Below are 20980 nucleotides of genomic sequence, written 5' to 3' on the forward strand. Positions count from 1 at the left end.
CGACTCTCCTCCCGCGGCTGCCGCAGCTGCCGGTTGCACACGGCCTCGGCGGCGGGCGCGGCGAGCGCGGGCTTGTGGAGCGGCGGCCGGGCGCGCGGCCCCGGCGGGCACCCCTCCGAGGGCGGCCGAGGAAGCTCCCGGGGGAGGAGGAGGAGGAGGAGGAGGAGGTGGGGGGCTGTGGCGGCCGCGGGACCCGCTCGGCGCCTCGGCCTCTCCGCCCCCTCCCCAGCTTTTCTTTCGCCCTCTTATCTCCCACTCCGGGCCGGCGCCTCGGCTTTGTGCGAGGAGATGGTGTAGCCCCGCGGCCGCCCGAAGGAGGAGCTGGACACTTGTCTCCCGGCCCCGAGCTGCGTCCCCGCCCCTGGAGGAGAGACCCCCCTCGGCTCGGCGCCTCCCGCGTCTCCCGGCTGCTGGGGAAGCCTCGGCGCGGCCGACACCATGAGGTGAGGGGCGCGCGGGGCGGGGGCCGGCGGGCCATTGTGCCGCGGGAGCCGCGACCCTGCTCTCCCCGGACCCCGCCTTCCCTCTCCCGGCCCGGCGCGTCTCTCCGGTCTCTGGTCTCTTTCTCCCCGCTCCCGCTTTGTCCCTTCTCATTTCTCTTTCTTTCTTGTAATCCTCCCCAACCCTCTTATGGGGGGGGGGTCCTCTTTTCGACGTTGTCCCGTTTTTCCTCAAATGCTCCTCTTTCGCCCAGGATTTCCCTTCCTAAATTTAATTTGCTCTTGGCTCCCTCCCCCCACCAGCCTTTGCAAGCCAGACCTGGGAGATGGGGAGGGGTTCGAGAATCGAAGCGTGCATGTTGCTGGGAAACAGGTATTTTTCCGTCTGTATGTAAAAATTTCGTGCACTTTTATAACAAAACTCTCGTGTTTAATTAAAAAAGGGAGAAAAGTTTGAAAGATCTGAAATTTCTGCGGGGAATAAAGTGCTCTGGTAGCGATAGGTGAAAGCTCTGAAAGGTGAAATTTCACGATGGTGGGGGAAGGGAAATAATTTATTAGGTTTATATTTGGGGGGACACAGTGAAAGACTGGGATAAGTAAGTTGTTTGGGGTGTGTAAACGGGGGCGGGAGAGGGATTTGTTTGGAAAACCGTTTTCTCTTCTTTCTCTGTAGCAGCCTGTGTTGCATTGCAGCAGCTGCTTTTTCCTTTTCCTCTGTAATCAATAAAACAGAAGCTAAATTATTTTTTCAGCCCCAAAGAATTGAAGGTACGGTCGTAAAATATTTTTTTAATTGATACGATGAAACATATGGTGTGATATTTTTCGTTTTTGTTTCTCCAATTGTGTAAGAGAATAAACCATGATGTGGTGTGTCATTCATTGGAGATTTTTTTCAGCCTTTCCTAAGCCTGTTTTGTGTCCCTAACCTTCTCTTTTCGGATTGGTGCAAGACTTCGTGAGAAATGGGACTTGGTAGACTGAAGGCTGATCCATTCTGCGTTATCATCCTTACGGCCTTCCTTTTAGGTTAAACAGTTGTGGATAAAGTAAATTACTCCATTTCTGTCTTCTGGAAGAGATAGTCTTACAGTTCATTTGGATTTGAATCTCCTTTGTGTTAAAAGATTAATGGCTAACCGTTGCCAAGACCTTTATAGTGTAATACAATGAGATTTGAATGATAGAATCTACACATTCCTGCGCTTTGGCAAGAAAATGTCATGTCATTGGAATTCTTTCTCAATTTAAGTAGTTTTCATTTTAAACTTTTTTTTTTTTTTCTGTCAAGGTTGAACACTACCACTTTGTTTATATATATATATTTTTTGTGGTATAAGCAGTGTTGAGTTTTCACTTCAGCTTACTGTGAATTTGAATTATGTTTTTCTTTAATTCCAAGTTATAGACCTTTATTTGAAGGCTTTAAAAATTGTTTTTAATGCTCTGTTTCTAAGTGACCCTTTTCCTTAGTGATTTCACATGCAAGTTATTTTCAAATATAAGGGATCAGTTCAAAATGTAATTATGGCATACAAACCAAAAAACATAATCTTCATAAAATGTGGCTTGAAAAATGCGAGTCATGCATTTGAGCGTGGTTTTTTTTATCAAGTTACTGATGTCCTTGAAGACTCAGGAACTATAATAAAACATCCGTAATGTTAACATCTTGTAATACAACATATTGTTGATTTCTGCTTTAAAGATTTAATGCTTATAGGGGTCTTGCAGACAAGAATTAATCAAATTTTTCCAAACTTTGGGTAAAATTTTCTCAACATTGAGAAATGTAAAACAATGAAAGTGGGATATTTTAAAATAAAATGATCGTAAAGTTGTCATACTCAGAGGTTGTAAACAAAAAAAAAAAAAAAAAAAGTTAAAAGTATTCAGTGAAGTTTGATCACTATCATGTATAGCTGTGAGTCTGTCAACAGTAAATTATGTCTTCACTTAAAAGTTCCTTTTCTTATAAAAAGTAACTTGTAATTTTTAAGCTGTTTTCCTGCTCTATTGCTTATTAAATGTAGAGAGGGACGAATCACACTGATTCTTTCCAGTAGCATAAATATGGAACATGGTACACAGGTCAGAAAAGTTTGTTCAGGTAGTGTACAGTAATTCTTTGTAGACTAATTGTGAATAATTTAAGAGCAGAAAAGAGGATCAGCTTTTCACTTTGTAAGGCATTGGATTATTTGGTAGGTGGTTTGTACAACTCATATATACACATTTCCTTAGATACCTGTAAAAGCAGGACGGTGTGGTGTGAAAGTAAAAGGTTCTTGTGCTGGCTGCAAAAAGCTCTGGGATATTTTGGTGCTTAAGAAAGTGCTCTTCAGGTTATATTCATATTTGACTTAGTCCAAATGATGCTTTCAAGTATGGTAGGACATAAATGTTATACTATTAAGTCGAATCTCTCTTATTTATAGTAAGGAGTAGTTCTGATGTTTTAAAGGCCATCCGGAAATAGGAGTGCATGAGTAGGAATTTCCATTTAAGTTGGTCAGAATTCTGAAGAGAGGATATGCTAAATATGTTGGCAGTTTAGGCATTGGTGTAAGATCTTTCAAATGACTGTAATTTCAGGAATAGCACGCTCATTGTGGTATAATGTAATAATTCCTGTATAGAAGGAAACAGAATAATACTTTACATTCCTGAAACAATCTTAACGGCATTCTATACTTGTAAAAAGCTGTATATAGAATTACTTGTTAATGTTTTGCTTACAGATAAGAATTTAAAAAATGAGAAAGTGTATTTCTCACATAAGACAGTGAAAGGGTTGAGACCCAAAAAACTGGTACTTTTGTTAGTGTAACATCCAACTTTTTGGTTCTGTTCTTATTGTTCATTTATGTAATGTTTCAAAAGTATAAGATTTATGATTGAGGTAGGTGTATATATTTAATATTAATATAGTGTATGCCTTTTAAATGATTACATTTTTACTTAGTTGGTTAGTTACTCAAGATCTTATTTTGATAGAAAGAAGAGCTTGTCTGATCTAAAATAGTTGCATGTAGCCTAGTGGCTAAGAAGAGCTCAGAAGATTTTGGATTGACATTCTTAGGTCCATATTAAATAGTCCAGGCTTCCACTCACTCTTCTGTGACTTTCTCATGGAAAAAGGTGTTGTGGAGTTGTGAGGATTCATCCAAGCCACTTATTAGCTGGATGACCTGGAGCTGATCACATTATTTCACTGATCTGTATTTTAAAATATGTAAAAATAGGGATAATTCTTTACTGGGTATTAAGGATCAAATGATAATGGAAGAGAGTGTGTATTGCGTACTTATAAGCATTATACAATTATATTACTTCTCTTGTTTTAGGGCTTAGTTCTGTTTTAGACTAGTTATATAAATCTTTTGGGTAGTTAGCTTCACCTCATCCAGTCCAAGTGTGGCAAGAAGGTTTTTTTTTTTTTTAATTAATTAATTAATTAATTTATTTTTGGCTGCGTTGGGTCTTTGTTGCCACGCGGGCTTTCTGTAGCTGCGGTGCGGTGCGTGTGCTTCTCATTGGAGTGGCTTCTCTTGTTGTGGAGTGCGGGCTCTAGGCGCGCGAGCTCAGTAGTTGTGGCTCGCCGGCTCTAGAGTGCAGGCTCAGTAGTCGCGGTGTACGGGCTTAGTTGCTCCGCGGCATGTGGGATCTTTCCGGACCAGGGCTCGAACCTGTGTCCCCTGTGTTGGCACGCGGATTCTTAACTGCTGCGCCACCAAGGAAGTCCCACAAGCAAGTTATATTTTGCTTATCTACTCCCAATTGGTAGTGGCTGCCATGTTGATAAGGACATAGCTGCATTTCTGGGTTTGGTGAGAAAGTGCCATGATTAGTAATGTTTAATAGGGATGAGGGTCCCAGAGAGTGGCAATAGAGTGTTACCTGGAATGCTCATTATTTAACCATCTGTGATCTAGTCCACCCTTCGTATTTTGTAGGTGAGGAAACCGATCTTTAAGTTTCCATCCTGTGTGTATATTTAGTCTTTGAAGTAGTTATTGTGATTTTGTTACCCTCATTTAAATTTAATATACATTTTAGAGTGTGGCACAATCAAAGCTCAGAAGATCCAGGGTTTATATGCTGACTTGTTAATGGAGAAAACAGATAAAAATGGAGATAATTCTATTATTTCAAAGATTGTTGTGTCAGATGTCAAGTGAGATACCCATGAAAGGATACAAATAGTAGTCTCCATGCCCACGGATCTTCCTTTATGTTTGTAGCTTTGGGATGTGTGACTGTCTCACAGACGTTAATTTTAGGGGCAGGAGCCAAATTTGCATTTTTTGGAATGTTAGTGCATTGTATTTAGGCATTGTTTTGCCTTGTAGGTATTAAGTGAACATATCTTGAATAAGAATGTGGATTAATGAAGAAAATTTACCGGTTTTTACAGTAGTCAAGGTTTTGGATACCTTTTTAGCCCAGTTGGAATACGCAAAATAACTGGCAGGCCCATTTGGCTGGTATAGAAGAAATTACATACTGGACTGACAGTTTTGGTTACTTATCCTACACACAGCTTAAATCTGGGGTGACTGTATAACTTGTAAAGCACCCAGTCTTTATCGTAAGTGTAAGAAGGATTTGGAAAAATGTGATTTCAATTTTTATGCAGTTGTTGGGGAGGAAAAGGATACTTAAACTCTTCCTGTGCCCCTCTCCCCCTTCTTTGAAACTGACAGATGGAACTGAGTGGAAGTAAAAGTTAAAAGGGAGAATCTGAGCTGAGGCTGTACCTCAGTGAATGATTCCCCTAATAAGGGCTTATGAAGTTTTCTTACGAAGTTTTCTGGAATAGAAATCAGAAAGGGAATTCCTTGTCAGACCTTCTGGGAAGTAGTCCTTGATTTATCTACCTCCCAGCTCTCCCTTTGTGTTACTGTGTACTTTGCATGTTTTTTGGCCATTGCATTTATTACATTGTTTTATAATGATCTGGATCTATCTGTTCCTCTTCATTGTAAGCTCCTTGAGGATAGGACAGCGTTTTTATATTCACGGTACCAGCAAAATATTAGGCAAATAGTGGGTGCTCATGTAAATGCTTAACTTTGGGGTGTCCTTTTCCAGAATCTATGCACTAACAATAACCAGCACCATTTTTGGAGCACCTGTAGTGTTCTAGAAGGTGTACTGGGTATTATAGGATGTAAAATAGTATTTGGCATATAGTAAATGTTAATAAAGTTATTTAATTGAAACAAACAAACAAAAACAAGCATCCTGACCACAGGGATAGTGTTCAGAAACAAACGGAGTATGTTTCTCACTCAAACACAAAGCTCAGAAGTGGCCAAAAAGAATCAAACTCAAGTTTGTCTAACTCCAAAGCCCTTTTGGAGGATACCGGGTTTCCTTCACTTTCTCATTAAATTCTGCATTAACAGAATGGCCATCATTCTGTTTTTTAGTCTCTTTGATCATGGGACTTGCAGATATTTTTGAGCAACAAGCTTATGCATGTCTATTGGTTTAGCTTATTTCTACTCTACTTAATGACTGCTTTGTTTTGATTCTTACTAGTGCTTAAAATACCAATAATTGGATAGTTTGTGATATTTATGAAGGAAGATGTATTAGCTTAGGGTGCCGTAACAAAATCCCACAGAAATTTATTTTCTCAAAGTTCTGGAGGCTGGAAATCTTGAGATCAGGGTGCCATTATGACCAGGTTCTGGTAAGGCTCTCTTTACTGGCTTGCAGACTGCCATCTCCTTGGGCACCTTCTACTATGTCCTCACATGGCAGAGAGCGAGAGAGAGAGAGAGAGAGAGAGAGAGAGAGAGAGAGAGACAGAGACAGAGACAGAGACAGAGACAGAGCTCTCTCTCTCTTCTTATAAGGTCACTGATCCTATTGGATTTGGGCCCCACCCTTGTGAACTCATTTAACCTTAATTACCTTCTAAAAGCCCTGTCTCTGCATATTGTCACATTGGGGGTTAGGGCTTCAACATATGGATTTTTTTGGGGGAAATAATTCAGCCCACAGTAGAAGATACCCAGATTTTTTTTGTCAGTGGATATAACTTTGGTGGAAGAAACTAATCTGTATAATGCTTAGATGACTTATAGATTGGTTTTATTAAGTAACTCTACATGAAGAAATCATTTACTAACAGGGAATGATTTACACAAGAGACCTCTTATATTTTCTAGAAATTCCTGTACGCTGGAAGCTTCTGTTTTATAGTGATTCTAATAAACTTAGTTAACATGTACTTTTCCAAAGAATCCTTTTGGTGTAAAGCAGTCAGTGTGCATATATTTCAGTGCAGAGGTTGCACGGAAGAGGGTAAAGAAGACAGGCTTTGAAATCAACCTGAGTTCAAATTCTATTTTGACGTTTATGAACTAAGTGATTTTTGAGTAGGTTACAAACAGTTTTTGAGATATGAATTCCTTCTGTAAAATGGAGATGCTTTTTGCATTACAGAGTTGTTAGGAAAATTAAGTCAGAAATTATATAAAACCCTGGCATAGCATTTGGCATGTAAAATGGGCTTGAGAAGAGTAAATCCCCTACTTCTATGAAAGTCTGACATCTCTTAAGTTTATGTTAAGAATGTGAAAAACGATGTAAAATGGTGCAGCTGCTTTAGAATCAGTGTGGTAGTTCCTCAAAATGCTAAACATAGAGTTACTAGATGACCCAGCAATTCCACTCGTCGGTATATACCCAAGAGAAATAAAAACATATGTTCGTGCAAACTGTACACAAATGTTCATGGCAGCATTACTCATAATAGTCAAAAGGAACATGGATGGAAACGTGCTAAGTGAACGAAGTCAGACATAAAAAGCCACTTATTTTATGATTCCATTGATACGATATGTCCATAATGGGCATATCTATAGAGACAGGAGGTAGATTAATAGTTGCTACGGTCTTGGGATAGTGAAGGAGGAGTGGGAAGTGAGTGTGTGCAAAAGGGTTCCCTGACCCCATTCTACTCTGTGTGTGTGTGTGTGTGTGTGTGTGTGTGTGTGTGTGTGTCAGGGGCAGGGGGAGGTTGAGGGCTTCCTGAAACCAACAGGCAATTCCCAGATCCCAGATGCCATCAGGGTGTCTGAGAATTCATCTCAACTCTGACACTGTCTGCCTGGAGATAGAATGAGATTCCAAGGGTAAAGGGCTCAGTCCCACAAGACTCACCCTCCACTTCAGAGGTGAGTTGCAAGTCCAGGTTGTCACCTATACTTCTGACCGACTGGCTGTGAATCAGAGGGTCCCCACAGCTCCCTCCTCAGGTGTGGTTAATTGGCTAGAACAGCTCACAGAACTCAGGAAAACTTGTTTACTCACTAGATTACTGATTTATTATGAAAAGTTTATATTAAAGAGTAGGAGCCAGATGAAGAGCTGCTACACAGGGCGAGTTCCTGAACAAGGGAGTTTCTGTCCTCGTGGAGCCTGGGGCCGGCACAGTGGCACGTGGAAGTGTTCTGGTTCCCCAGTGTGGAAGCTTTCAAAAAAGAGAGCCTAAAAGGCTGTTCTTTTGTTTTTTGTGGAGGCTTCTTTACATAGTCATGATTGACTGAATCATTGGCCAGTGGTGATTGATTCAACTTGCAGCCCCTCTTCTCATCCCTGGGGACGGGGCGGGGTAGGGGCTGGGACTGAAAGTTCCAACCCTCTAATCACTTGGTTGGTTCTCCTGGCACTAGCTCCCATCCTTAGGTGCTTCTGAAAGTTACCTCATTCACATAACCAAGACACCTTTATCGCTGTCTACACGTAGGAAATTCCAAGGGTTTTAGGAGCTGTGAACCTGGAACTGTGGAGGAAGACCAAATATATATACATCTGAATGACCAAACATATATCTTACAAATCAGTGTGTATGGGGTTTCTTTCAGGGGTGGTGGGAAATGTTCTAGAATTAAACAATGATGATAGTTGCATAACCTTGTGAATATACTAAAAATCGCTGAATTTTATACTTTAAAATGGTGAATTTTATGGTATGTGAATTATGTCTCAACCTCCACTCCCCATCCTTGGATTATTATTTTCACTTATGCACTAGAGTAAATAATACCAGAAGATGGTCTTGTTTGCTTTACATTGTTTCTGACATTTTTGTTACTTTGGACTGATATTTTAAATTGACATCTTCATGTTTTCTAAAGAAGAGATATTGAAGGTAGAACCATTGGGCTTTTCTCTTTAGGGAGCCAGGCAGGTAGGAGTGCTGAAGTGGAAACATTAATTAGTGGTGCCTTTGAGAGGCCTGAACATATTTTGGGGTCATATCTTTGTGCTCAGGTAGCAGCCATCTCTCTGGTAGCCCTGTTATAAGCAAGGATGACTAAGGTCACTGATTATATCAGTGAAGCAAATCCATCAGAACCTTCAGAAAACTGTTCAAACCAGGTAGTGTGTTTTTTTTTGGGGGGGGGGGAGTCTGTTTACAATAATCTCAAATACCAAAGAAAGTTTTTGTCTTTGGGAAATGAAGCAACCTTGATGACATTTTTTTGCCCTTCTAGAACATCTGGTTTTGGCAACCAGTACATCTGATGATAATGAAGTCAAAATGACTAACTGTCCTTCAGAGGTCCTCAATCTCCTATCCTTTTTGGTATCTGTTATTGTATGTGTCAACTTGGTAGGGAAGAAGATTCATAAAGAACCTCAGAACATAAAGTGAAATAAAATGAATAGCTCTTTAGGTCAAATCTCAAGGGAGTCCAAATTGCTTGTCTAACAGTGCAGTGAAGGGATCTTTCTGTGCAGGTTTTGTAATGATAAAATTGGTTATATTTGAGTGTCTGCTTTGCTCTGAGATGTCCCTTCCTCTCCTCTCCCAAATTCTCATCTCACATTCGACTAGTATCGCAAGCAAATTGTGCATTTTTTAACAATTTAAGATTTACGAATCATAAGTTTTCATTTCAGTTATTTTGATCTCTTTTTAATCTCTTTAATCTTTTATTTGCAGTATTTTAAGAAAATGAACCAATTTACTATTATCGAAATAAATGTCTGGTCAGTTTTTTTTTTATAAAATTACTTTTTTTCTTTCACTATAAAGCAGTACAGGTTTTGCATAGATTTTAGATGGTATGGAGAGTATAAAGATTTTAATAACAAGTCCAAAGCATCTAGAATTTTGATACTTTGATGTATAGCTTTCTAGACTTTCTGTAATGCACATAGGCAGCCATAAATGTGCTTGTGTGTGTATGAGTATGTTTTAAATAAAAGTGAGATCATACTGTTTAGAAGTGAAATTATGTTGTGTATTTTGTAACTGGCCCCTTTCCACATCTTGTCACTAAATAGAAATCTAAATAATTTTAAGTGACTGCACAGTGTTCTCACTATGCTTGGAGTGACCTTAATCTCTTAGGGATAGACTTTTAGATTTTTTTTCATTATTTTTGTTATTATAAAAAACACTGCCATGAACATCTTTGGGTATATATCTTTGTACACCTGTGTATCATATTTTATATCTGCACAGATACTTATATTTTAGCATATGTTTCTAGAATTAAAATTGAGGAGTAGTATTTATTTTTCCCCTTTCTTTTACTTTTTTCTGTCAGCAGGTCCCATCACGTTGCCCTCCCTTTGCTCCTCTCCATCTCACTGACACTGCTCAAATCCAGGCCACTGTTAACGCTCACTGGAACAATTAGTGTCTCCTCACTTGCGTTCTTGTCCCCCATTCTCTATACATCAGTTAAAATGATCTTAAAGTGGAAATCCGGTATTGTTCTTTGCTTGCTAAAGCCTTCAATGCCATCTTAGTGCTCTTAGGATAAAACCCAAATTAATAATAAAAGCAAAATTATTAGTAGGTCCTGCCTGATCTGACTATATTCTAGTTCCCAGCATAGGCCTCTGAGTATGCAGTAAGTATTTGAGTGAATAATAAATGAAATTACCAGACCAGAGGGAATTTTATCAGTTTTTGACACACATTACCAAATTAACAACATGGATGAGAGTGAGAGTGCCACATTGTGACCAACTCAAGCCATTATCAGCCTTTTTAATCTTTGCCACTCTGATAGGCAAAAGGTGTTATCTCATTGTTTTAATTTGTGTTTCTTTGATACTAGAGTTGGACATTTTTTCCTGTGTTTACTGGACATCTCTGTTTCTGTGTGAATTGTCTATATCCTTTGCCTATTTTCCCAACGGGATGTTTAGTTGTTCCTGTAATGATTTATACCATCTTCAATAAGTAACCCTTTATGGTGTAGATATATTGATATTATAACAGTTATCTAATGTGGTATTACAAACCACCTCAAAACCTAGTAAAACATGTGTGAGTTGGCTGGGCAGTTCTGCTGGTCTCACCTGGATTCACTCATCTTTTCATTCCCTGACTGGGTTCATGTGGTTTGTCTGTTTGTCTCTCACTTAGTAATAGCAGCCTTCCGTTAGATCATGCCCCAGTGTGCAAGCTTTTATCAAACTTCTGCCTGTATCCTGTTCCCTTAGTCTTCTTGGCCAAAGCCAGTTACATGGTCAAGCTCAGAGTCAGGGTGGGAGGAGACGACACAAGGGTGAATCAAGAGGTGTGACTGTTGGGTGCTGTGATGTAAAATCAACCAGATGTATCTTATAAAGAAATTTATCACTTGTCTTTTAATTTTGTTTTGGTAAAGAAGCATTAAAATTTCATGTCAGATCTGTTAGTCTTTACCTTTATAGTTTCTGCCTTTGGTGTCATGCCTTCCCCAACCTAAAATTATATTAGTATTTACCTACCTTTTTTTCTATTACTTTTTGGTTTATGGTTTCATTTATGTTTAAATTTAAGCCATCTGAAATTTGTTTTGGTGTAAGATGGGAGGTTAGTATTTGACGAAATATCAAATATTTAGTCCTTTGTCAGCATCATTTGTTGAATAATCTGTCTTTTCCCATTGGTTTGAAATGCCACACTCATTGTATACTGAATTCCCATAAATACTTGGTTCTGTTTTTGGACTCATTAATTATTTGTCTAATTCTGTGTTACTACCTCACTATCTTAATTACTCTGAGTCTGTAGTATATTTTAATTTCTAGGAAGGAAAGTTACTGTTCATTTTCTTGTTTTTCAAAACTTTATTTGCTATTCTACTTAATACATTGTTTTAGATTAGTTTTGGAATCATTTCATCAATTAAAATGAAAATGAAATAAAAAAGAAAAGTTGCACCCCGAAACCTGTTGGAGTTTTGATTAGAATTGTGTAAAATTAATGGATTAATAGGGGTAGGGGAGAGAATTGACCCCTTTATAATACTGAGTTTTTCATTCTTTTTTCTCCTCCATATATTCAGATTTTTTATTTCATCTTTAGTAAAGTGCATCAACACTTTAGTTTCTAGTTTAGTAGGTTTGATATGGTACCTTTAAAAAGTTCTTACATATTTAGAAATTAAACTTTCAGCTTATTTTTACTCTAAGTATATCTGTTCTCATTTTTTTCTTAATTTTATTTAAAATGTATACTTGTATTTAAACATAAAGCTTGTGATTTTAAAAAAGTTTTTCCTTCTCCAATAACTCAATTCCAATGTTGGCATTTATATTCCTCAGTTTTCTTAGCTTTTGAAATGTAATAGCTAATGGTTACTGAGTACTTACTGCCTGAAATATCAGTACTTCCCATATTAACCATTTAATATTCCTCCTATAACTTATAAGGTAGGAACAGTTGTTATTCCCCTTTTATAGATGAGAAAGCTGAGTCACAGAGGGTTAAGTAACTTGCCCTGGGTCACCCACTGGTAAACAGCAAACTGGGATTCCATCCCAGGCAGTCTGATTCCAGAGCCCATGCTTTTAACCAGTATGCTCGGGTCTCTCATTCAAACATGAACTGAGGTCTGTGTTTGAAGTTTCTAAGTGTTGATGTGTGAGTGAATAATTTACTTTTTCTTTGTGATTTCATCATATAAGGGTTCTTTATTTTCTGAAAATAATTGGTACAAGAACAAGGCCATGTAGAATGAATTGACCTAGAATAGGAGTAACATTTCAGAGATAGCAGGGGTGGGGAGAAAAGACTTTACTTGGGTTTAATCTTGAAAAATGAAACAAAATTATGGAAACATTCATGTTATAGTTGCTACGATGTGTTAAATTCTTAAAATGGAAGAAGAATGAATCAAGTGTTGGTTGCTTGTTTCGCATAATTTTTCTTTAAAAATTGCAAGATCGCAGGAAACTATATACTTCGTGTTATGATGGACTTTTCTAGTATGATCCTAAAGAAATCCATTTTTGCCAAAATATTTAAAGGCTTCATTATCAAAGCCCACTTATATTTTCATATTATTTTCTTTTGCCCTCCTATTATCTCATCTTCATTAGCTTTCTCCAATTATTTGCTCATGGTATCTGTTCAAATGCTTTCAGGGGCAAGTAGCAGACTTAAAGTACTTAAACGTTAAGAACATTTACTATCTCATATAATTGGAAGTCCCGAGAAAGAGTGGGCTCCAGGCCCACTACCCTCAGTGGTTCATGGATGTCTCTGAGAATCCAGGTACATTTTGCCATCTTGAGTATCCATTTCATCTTCACACGGGTAGCAAGCAGGCCATGGGAGTTCTAGGCTTCACATTCAGAACTAGCAATTCTTACAGGAAGGAGGACCATCTCTTCTTTTGTTCCTTTTTCCCCCTCTTAAGGTATAATTTACATACAGCTAAATGTATTAATCATAAGTATATCTACAGGTTGATGGATATTTACTACATATACACATCTGTGTAGCTACCAACCAGGTCAGGATACAGAACATATCGAGTACTTTTCACTCCATTAAGTGCCCTTACGTTCCTTCCCAGGCATTGTCCCTCTCCAATTTTCATTTCTGCCAGTGGCTTTGCCAATAGTTGGAAACAGTTCTCATCATTTTTAGTGACTTTGTAAAGCCCTGCATCTTTTGGAAGGTTTGCACTTCTACTCTGTACACGATACTCATTGTGTTGCTTTGTCATTGAAATACCTGCCATCTTTGAGAGACTGACAGGGCAAAGGTGAAGTGGACTGACAGGCTCCTGTTACCGTAGGAGGGATGTTTGACAGGGATGAATTTTATAAGTTGTTAGTTCATTAGTTTTTCTGGTGTGTGTGTGTTAGGATGACTTCGCTTCCCTGGGCGACCTGGCAAGTTGTGGGAATCTGGCAATGAATCATATTAAGACCCCTGAACCTATTTTGGCCTATGTTACATTTTTACATATGTGTTGCTGGATTTTCTAATTTATTGCATTGGTGTATTACCCCATCCAGTCTGTGATCTATGCAGCAGTCAGATCTTTCTGAAATTCAGATTTTATCAGCTCAGTCTTATCTCTAAAACACTTCAGTGGCTTCCCATTGCTCTTAGAATTAATACCAAACTCTTCATTATCATGGCCTACGTCCCACATGGTTCCTCTTGCTCTGTGATTCCAAAGTTAGTAAAATGGCCCAGTAAGATGAATCCTCAAAAACCACTTACAGGGAATTCCCTGGCGGTCCAGTGGTTGGGACTCTGCACTTTCACTGCTGTGGGCCTGGGTTTGATCCTTGGTCGGGAAACTAGGATCCAGTAGGCAGCGCAGCGCGGCCAAAAAAAAAAAAAAGGAAAAGAAAAAAAAAACCCCAGTTATAAAAAAGTAAAAATGTGCATGGACATACCCATTCCCTTATGCTTACAGTTTAGTGGGGGAGGAGGCATTAATCAGTTTGGTACATGGTATTGTGAGGGTAGAGACTTTCATATATTTTTGTTTGATTCCTTTTTAAATAATGTCATGTGCAAATAATATTTTAAAATTTTCTCTAGCGTGTATGCCTTTTAATTACAGCAGGTTGCCAGTGTTATTTTGTATTGCTTTAGTATTTTGTTATACCCATCTATTATTTTTTTTCAAAGCATCTACTTTAAGGGAAATTCCTCCATCATCTTTTTATATTCCTCTGGATATGGAAGTTTTTCAAGGTGGTTTCATTTGGGGAGGAGATAGGTCTAATAGAATCATCATTGGCTTCAAAGCTTTTCTGTACTTTACTGGCTGTGAGATCTTGGCTGTGCCCAATCTCAATTTCTGTTTCTGCCAAATGGAATTGATAATGCATTGCCTTGGGGTGGGATAGGGAGGGTGGGAGGGAGGGAGATGCAAGAGGGAAGAGATATGGGAACATATGTATATGTATAACTGATTCACTTTGTTATAAAGCAGAAACTAACACACCATTATAAAGCAATTATACTCCAATAAAGATGTTAAAAAAAAAATAATGCATTGCCTTGCTTTGTGGTTTGCCATAATGCATTTAGAGGATTTATGGATTTAGTGTATTCTAGCTATTGTTTTCTTTGTGTTGCACCATAACTTTTTTTAAAAAATGAAGTTCAAGCTCCTGAATGTTCTTTTGCCTTTTTCTTTAACTTTTAATGTGAAAAACTTCTTTTCTTATTTTAGGCACTCTAGAAGCAAAGGAGCTAGTTAAATTCTTAGAACCTATATTTTAAAATGTTTTAAACTTTGTTAAAATGAATCTTTAAACAGCAGACCCCCTGAACTGTGGAACCGTTATTTGTATCACTAGGAACCAGCCCCCTTTCTCCTGCAGTGGCCACCTCAAGTCTCTCACTCTACCTTCCTTTCATATGCTTGGTTCCTACTTCGTCAGCTATTCTTCCCAAACTTCCTCCTAAAAAAACATTCACCTGCACTCTGTAGCACACAGATGTCTCCACCTGGCATTCAGGGTCCTCTGCTAAACATTCCAGCCATGCCTGTCCATACACCCCGCATGAATTCATTTCACAGTGGTCTGCTGCTTGTTCCCCAAAGGTTCTGGTGGAATTTTGGTCTCATTACTTCTGTCTTCTGGAAAGCTGCCTTCTCTGTGCTCACTCAGACTCACTCTTGCTTCAGTTTCCTCTGCTAGTTTATGTCTCTAGTGATTACTCCAGGCTAAGTCTCTCTTATTGAACTCAGATCATCTGTTGACTGTTCAGCTCATTTGGTACTTCAGACCTAAAATTTTCCCTCAAAAAATCAAGTGTGAGCTCCCTTTACTCATGGCACATTTCCCTAAGCACTTTGTAGCATGCTGGGTACAATCAGGGACTTCCAGTAACTTTTAAAAAAGAAATAGAAAAACTAAACTCATGATTATTGAGTGTTTTAGGCCTTCTCATTTTAATTCTCTAGATAAATCATCTGATTTTCAAAGGTATTAGGTAGTACTTCGCACAACTTAATATTAAACACAGTATGTTTTTATACTCCTTTAATAAAGCTATGTAAAGGTATGGATAAGTGGTGGTAATGATATTTGGGTTAAAAATTTAATATTTACTTGAAAGCATAAGGACCAACACATCAAATATGTGTGTGTGTGTATATGTATGTGTATATATATATATATATTTTCCTACCTGGAAATCTTATACAAATAAGAATTCTATCATCCAGTCAGCAAGCCTGTTTCCCTTCAAAAGATTAACTGTTGTAGTTCTTTCTGAGTATGTAAAAAGTACTAACATTAGAAACTAATTCAGTAAGGTTTTTATACAGCTCATAGATACAGTGATGAAGTAGGCAGTTTATTTTTTGTGACCTCCAGATCTACTCTTTCCCTTCCCCCATTTTCCTAAATGTTCCCATAATTTCTGTATCAATCAAGATTCTCTAGAGAAAAGAACCAATATTTATTCATTCATTCATTTAAAGAAACTGACTTACATGATTGTGGGGGCTGATTAATCTGAAATTTGTTATGCAGGCTGGCACACTGGAAACTCAGACAGGAGTTGATGTTGCACCTTGAATCTGAAATTTGTAGGGCAGGCCAGTAGGCTGGAAACTCAGAATTTTTATGTTACAGTCTTGAGGCAGAATTCCTTCCTTGCCTCTTCTAGCTTCTGGTGTGTGCTGGCAATCCTCGGCATTTCTTGGCTTACAGATGCACCACTCTAATCTCTGCTTCCGTGGTCATAGGTCTGTCTTTTCCCTGTGTGTCTCTGTCTTCACATGACGTTTTTCCTCTTTTAAGGAGACTAGTCATACTGGATTAAGGGCCCAGCCTACTCCAGTGTGATCGCATCGTAACTAATTACATCTGCCATGATCCTGTTTCTAAGTAAGATCACATTCTGAGGTACTGGGGGTTAGTACTTCAACACATCAACTCTAGCCTGAATTTCCCATTTGGGTATGGACCACGACTTTGGTCTCATTCACCTCTCACTTTAATCAGTTGAGCTAACTGCCCCAGATGACAGATACAGAGGGAGACATGCATACATTAAATACAAGTACGTGCAAAATATCCACAGTAAAGCTACTAGAACTAATGAATGTAGTCAGTAAAATTGCAGGGTACAAGATCAACGTGCAAAAATCAGTTGTTTCTGTACACCAACAATGAGCAATCTGAAAAGGAAATTAAGAAAGCAATTTCGTTTACTGTAGTATCTAAAAGAATAAAATACGTAGGAGCAAATTTAACCAATGAGGTGAAAGACTTGTATACTGAAAATTACAAAATATTGCTGAAAGAAATTAATGAAGACCTCAGTAAATGAAAAGACCTTCTGTGTTCATGGATTGAAAGACTTAATATTGTTAAGGTGATAGTACTACCCAAAGTGATCTACAGATTCTGTACAGTCTCTGTCAAAATCCCAATGGCGTATTTTTGCAGAAATAGAAAAACCCATCCTAAAGTTCATATGGAATTTCAAGGGACCTGGAATAGCCAAAACAGTCTTGAAAAAGAACAGAGTTGGAGGACTCATATTTCATGATTTCAAAACTTATTGCAAAGCTGCAGTGATCAAAACAGTGTGGTAGTGGCATAAATTAGCCCTGTAGACGGATGGAACAGAATAGAGGGCCCAGAGGTAAACTCACATTTATGGTCAGTTGATTTTTTGACAAGGTTGCAACGACCATTCAATGGGGAAAGGATAACCTTTTCAACAAATGATGCTGAGAAATCCGGATATTCATAGTTCTTTTGAAAGAGTTTAGTATTTTTTCCTATAATATGAATGCCTACATCTAAATCCGGATTTCTAAACCTTGGCATTATTGATATTTGAGGCCAGATAATTCTGTGTTGTGGGTGCCATCTTGTGCATTGTAGGGTGTTTAGTAGTATCCCTGCCTCTACCCACCAGATGCCTATAGCTCAACGCTAACTTCTCTTCCTAGTGAAATTTTGCGTGGGGGAGAAATCACCCCAGTTGAGAATTACTACTCTAAATTCTAAAATGTCAGGAATTACTGTATAACTTTTAAACGTTTAAAAAATATGTTAAGTTTATTTATTTATTTATTGGCTGTGCCGCGCAGCTTGAAGGATCTTAGTTCCCCGACCGGGGATTGAACCCGCGCCCTCAGCAGTGAAAGTGTGGAGTCCTAACCACTGGACCGCCAGGGAATTCCCTTAAATGTTTTATGTTTATTTTTTTAATAAATGTATTTAGTTATTTATTTTTGGCTGCGTTGGGTCTTTGTTGCTGCATGCAGGCTTTCTCTAGTTGCGGCGAGCGGGGGCTACTCTTTGTTGCAGTGTGTGGGCTTCTCATTGCGGTGGCTTCTCTTGTTGTGGGGCACGGGCTGTAGTTGCACGGCCTTCAGTAGTTGTGGCTTGCGGGCTCTAGAGCTCAGGCTCAGTAGTTGTGGCGCATGGGCTTGGTTGCTCCGCAGCATGTGGGACCTTCCTGGAGCAGGGATGGAACCCGTGTCCCTGTCCCCTGCATTGGCAGGCGGATTCTTAACTGCTGCGCCACCAGGGAAGTCCCTGTTTTGTGTTTAAATGAAAAAAGGTGACTCCTGCTGTTTCTTACTTTTATTATTACAGAAGATTTGTATCTATTTGGTTACCTAGACTTTAGTCTGTTAACTCAACCACAAATTATAGAGTTTCAAAAAAGAAAATCTGTTCTGAAAATCAGTTGATACAAGTACATTTGTAAGTTAGAAACTACCTGAAGATGAAAAAAATCAGCCTTTGAATTTTAACATAGGTGAAATGGGAAAAAAGGAATACTTTCAAAGAAATTGTTATACCTCATTGTTAGTTCAATACAAGTGTTTAAAGTAAACTTAACTCATTGTTTTTAAAGATATTTTCGTGATTAACTTTTGTGTCTCAAAGACCTGATAAATTTTCCTCACTGATCCAGAGGCTTGCCGGTACCTGAAGACCCATCACGTGCCTGGCACAGAGCATGAGTCCCTGGCTGTAGCTTGTAGTATCTCTGAGGATAACCTTCGGGTAACCTTTGCTCACACTGTGTACAAACTGCATGGGCTAGCCAATTACATATGACAACTTTTAGTATCCTCTACTTATGCAAAATAAGTAGATATTTGATAAGTGTTAGCTATTATTTGTTGTGCATTTAAAGACAAGCCAGGCAACTTGCTAAATGCTTCATGTGAATCATTTCATTTAATGGATAGGATAAATGAGATTGGTGTCAGCATTGCAGTTCTACATTAGCGGAAACCAGTACTTAAGTGACTTGGCTAAAGTCACATGGCCTAAATGACACCTGAGATTCAAATCAAAGTCCTGCATAAATCCAAAGACCTTGCTGTTAATACTTTGGCCTCTAACTGTTCTATCTTTCAGTGCTGCTTCTCAAATTTCACTTTCCATCCTTAAGATCACATCCAATAGTGTCTCAACTTTCATCTTGGAGATTGTATAGGAAGGAAGTGATGGGAAATGCAGCAGATTGGACTGGATTATAAAATCCAGTAAGGCTTTGAATAACAGGAAAGGAGTGAAACTAATATGCTTCGTATTTCTATGCACTTTTTCTTCTAGTCCTTACAGCTACTCCCTAGGGTAGGTATCACCCGCATGAATGCCCTTGGCTGAAAGTACATGGCTAATAAGTGGTGGAACCTGTCCCTGAACCCAGCGTTGTCTCACTTCCAAACCTGTATGCATTTTACCCTGTGTCTTCAAAATGGTTTGAACTTTTCTGGTGGATTAATGACTTCTAATTTGTGGGCTCTGGGGGCAGCTGTGGGATTATTTTAGGGAGATAACTTGAACCCCTGTGTGCACCAAGCTTTGTAACCCAAAGATGCCTGCCTTCATATATGATATATTTCAAGTATGTAGGTGCTTTTATAATAAGATACAGATTAATTTAAAAGATAGTAAATTCTGAGTACTTTTAAATCACATTTTCTCAGTCAACCTGTATTAAAAGTAGAATTTATGAATTGAAAGGGCCTTCTCATCTTCAAAAAGGCTGAGAACCACTGTTGTAAATTGATTTTATCTGTATTTGATCTGTTTCTTAGGTGGGGCTTGGCAGCCATTTAACTTTCTCAAAAGAAGGGGATATCCCGAAACAATGCAAGTATTAAAGATACTGCAAGGAAAACTGCAAACTTTAAATTTTTGTTCTTTAGATGAAGACTTCTGTAAAAAAAAAAAAAAAGTTACTAGTTATCTATATAGGCAAATCCGTAAAAATAGTTCAAATAAATTTGAAGTAGGAGAAAATTTAAATTGTTAGGAAATTATAGCCCTTGCTCTTATAAATTAGGATTTTTTGAAAATAAACTGTAAGGATCAAATTACTTCTTTTAAATTATGAAACAAAAGGTATGTGGTATGCTATTACATAGGATTTTAAAAAAACAACTCTTACAGATGATGGTTTTAAAAGAGATATCCAAATTTAAGTAGCAGTTTTATTCTAGCACATAGAGAAAGAAACATTGAGAGTGAAGGCATACCAATACATTCAAGTTGTAAATAGGCTGGAATTTGATTCTATAGTTTTAGAATTTATATCATTAGACTTCTGATGTTGGCAGTAGTCTCTGCAAATTTGTTTTTGCATGTTTTCTCAGCCTCGATGGGGTTAACTGTGGCTTGGCAAGCCAAGAAAAGGAGTTCTGTGCTGTTTTCAGACTGCAGAATCTTGTTGCTATGCAACAAACGTTGTCAGTCAGCATAAGGTATAGTAAATTGGTATTCTCTGTCCCTTTTCACCACATGCTCATTTTGTAATCTGAGAGAAGTGGTTTCGGGCTATTTTGCAAGGTTTTATTTTAAAACAGGCATTTAAAGATTTTTGTTGCTTTTTGTAATTGGGTACGTTTAAGGTCTGTGAAGTCTTTCTGTTCTTGTGTAGTAGATACACTAAAATGCTTGTGTTCAAATAAAGGGTTTTATAGATCTGTTTCCGAGTAGTTTCAGGTTAGAGCAGTATTTTTGTTCTGGTACTGTAAGAGGGATGATACTGCTACTTCCAATGGGTAAATTTTTGCTTGAAAATTCAAGTTAAATAATTTGAACATCAGAGCTTTACCATAGCACAACATATTATTTTATAATTTATTTTTGAAAAGTATGGACCCAGAAGTTGGTATCAGCATCCCTTAATTGATAAAGTATTTTTATAGGAATCCTAAACTTGTATTGAATCTCCTGTAGAATCTGATAGTTGACTTTCTTCCAGGGGAAATTAAAATGTTTTAATAGCAAATGGGTAATTGATAATAGCCTTTTCC

General features: G+C 38.3%; 1 protein-coding gene across 9 annotated transcripts in view; it reads left to right on the forward strand.

Annotated features, from left to right (window-relative positions):
• The first annotated feature begins 278 nt into the window (after positions 1 to 278).
• ENAH (ENAH actin regulator) overlaps positions 279 to 20980 on the forward strand; it is a 153274-nt gene continuing 132572 nt past the window's right edge. For 7 of the 9 annotated variants that reach the window (XM_036830638.1, XM_036830652.1, XM_036830671.1 and 4 more), the window contains exon 1: positions 328 to 443. In XM_036830638.1, coding sequence (XP_036686533.1) covers positions 439 to 443 — 5 coding nt within the window. In that variant the 5' untranslated portion in view covers positions 328 to 438. Of the gene's footprint in view, positions 444 to 20980 lie in introns of all 9 variants that reach the window. The other 2 variants (XM_036830684.1, XM_036830693.1) reach the window with 2 other exon arrangements.

The sequence above is a fragment of the Balaenoptera musculus genome, chromosome 1 (assembly GCF_009873245.2).
Source record: "Balaenoptera musculus isolate JJ_BM4_2016_0621 chromosome 1, mBalMus1.pri.v3, whole genome shotgun sequence".
Classification (NCBI taxonomy): Eukaryota; Metazoa; Chordata; class Mammalia; order Artiodactyla; family Balaenopteridae; genus Balaenoptera; species Balaenoptera musculus.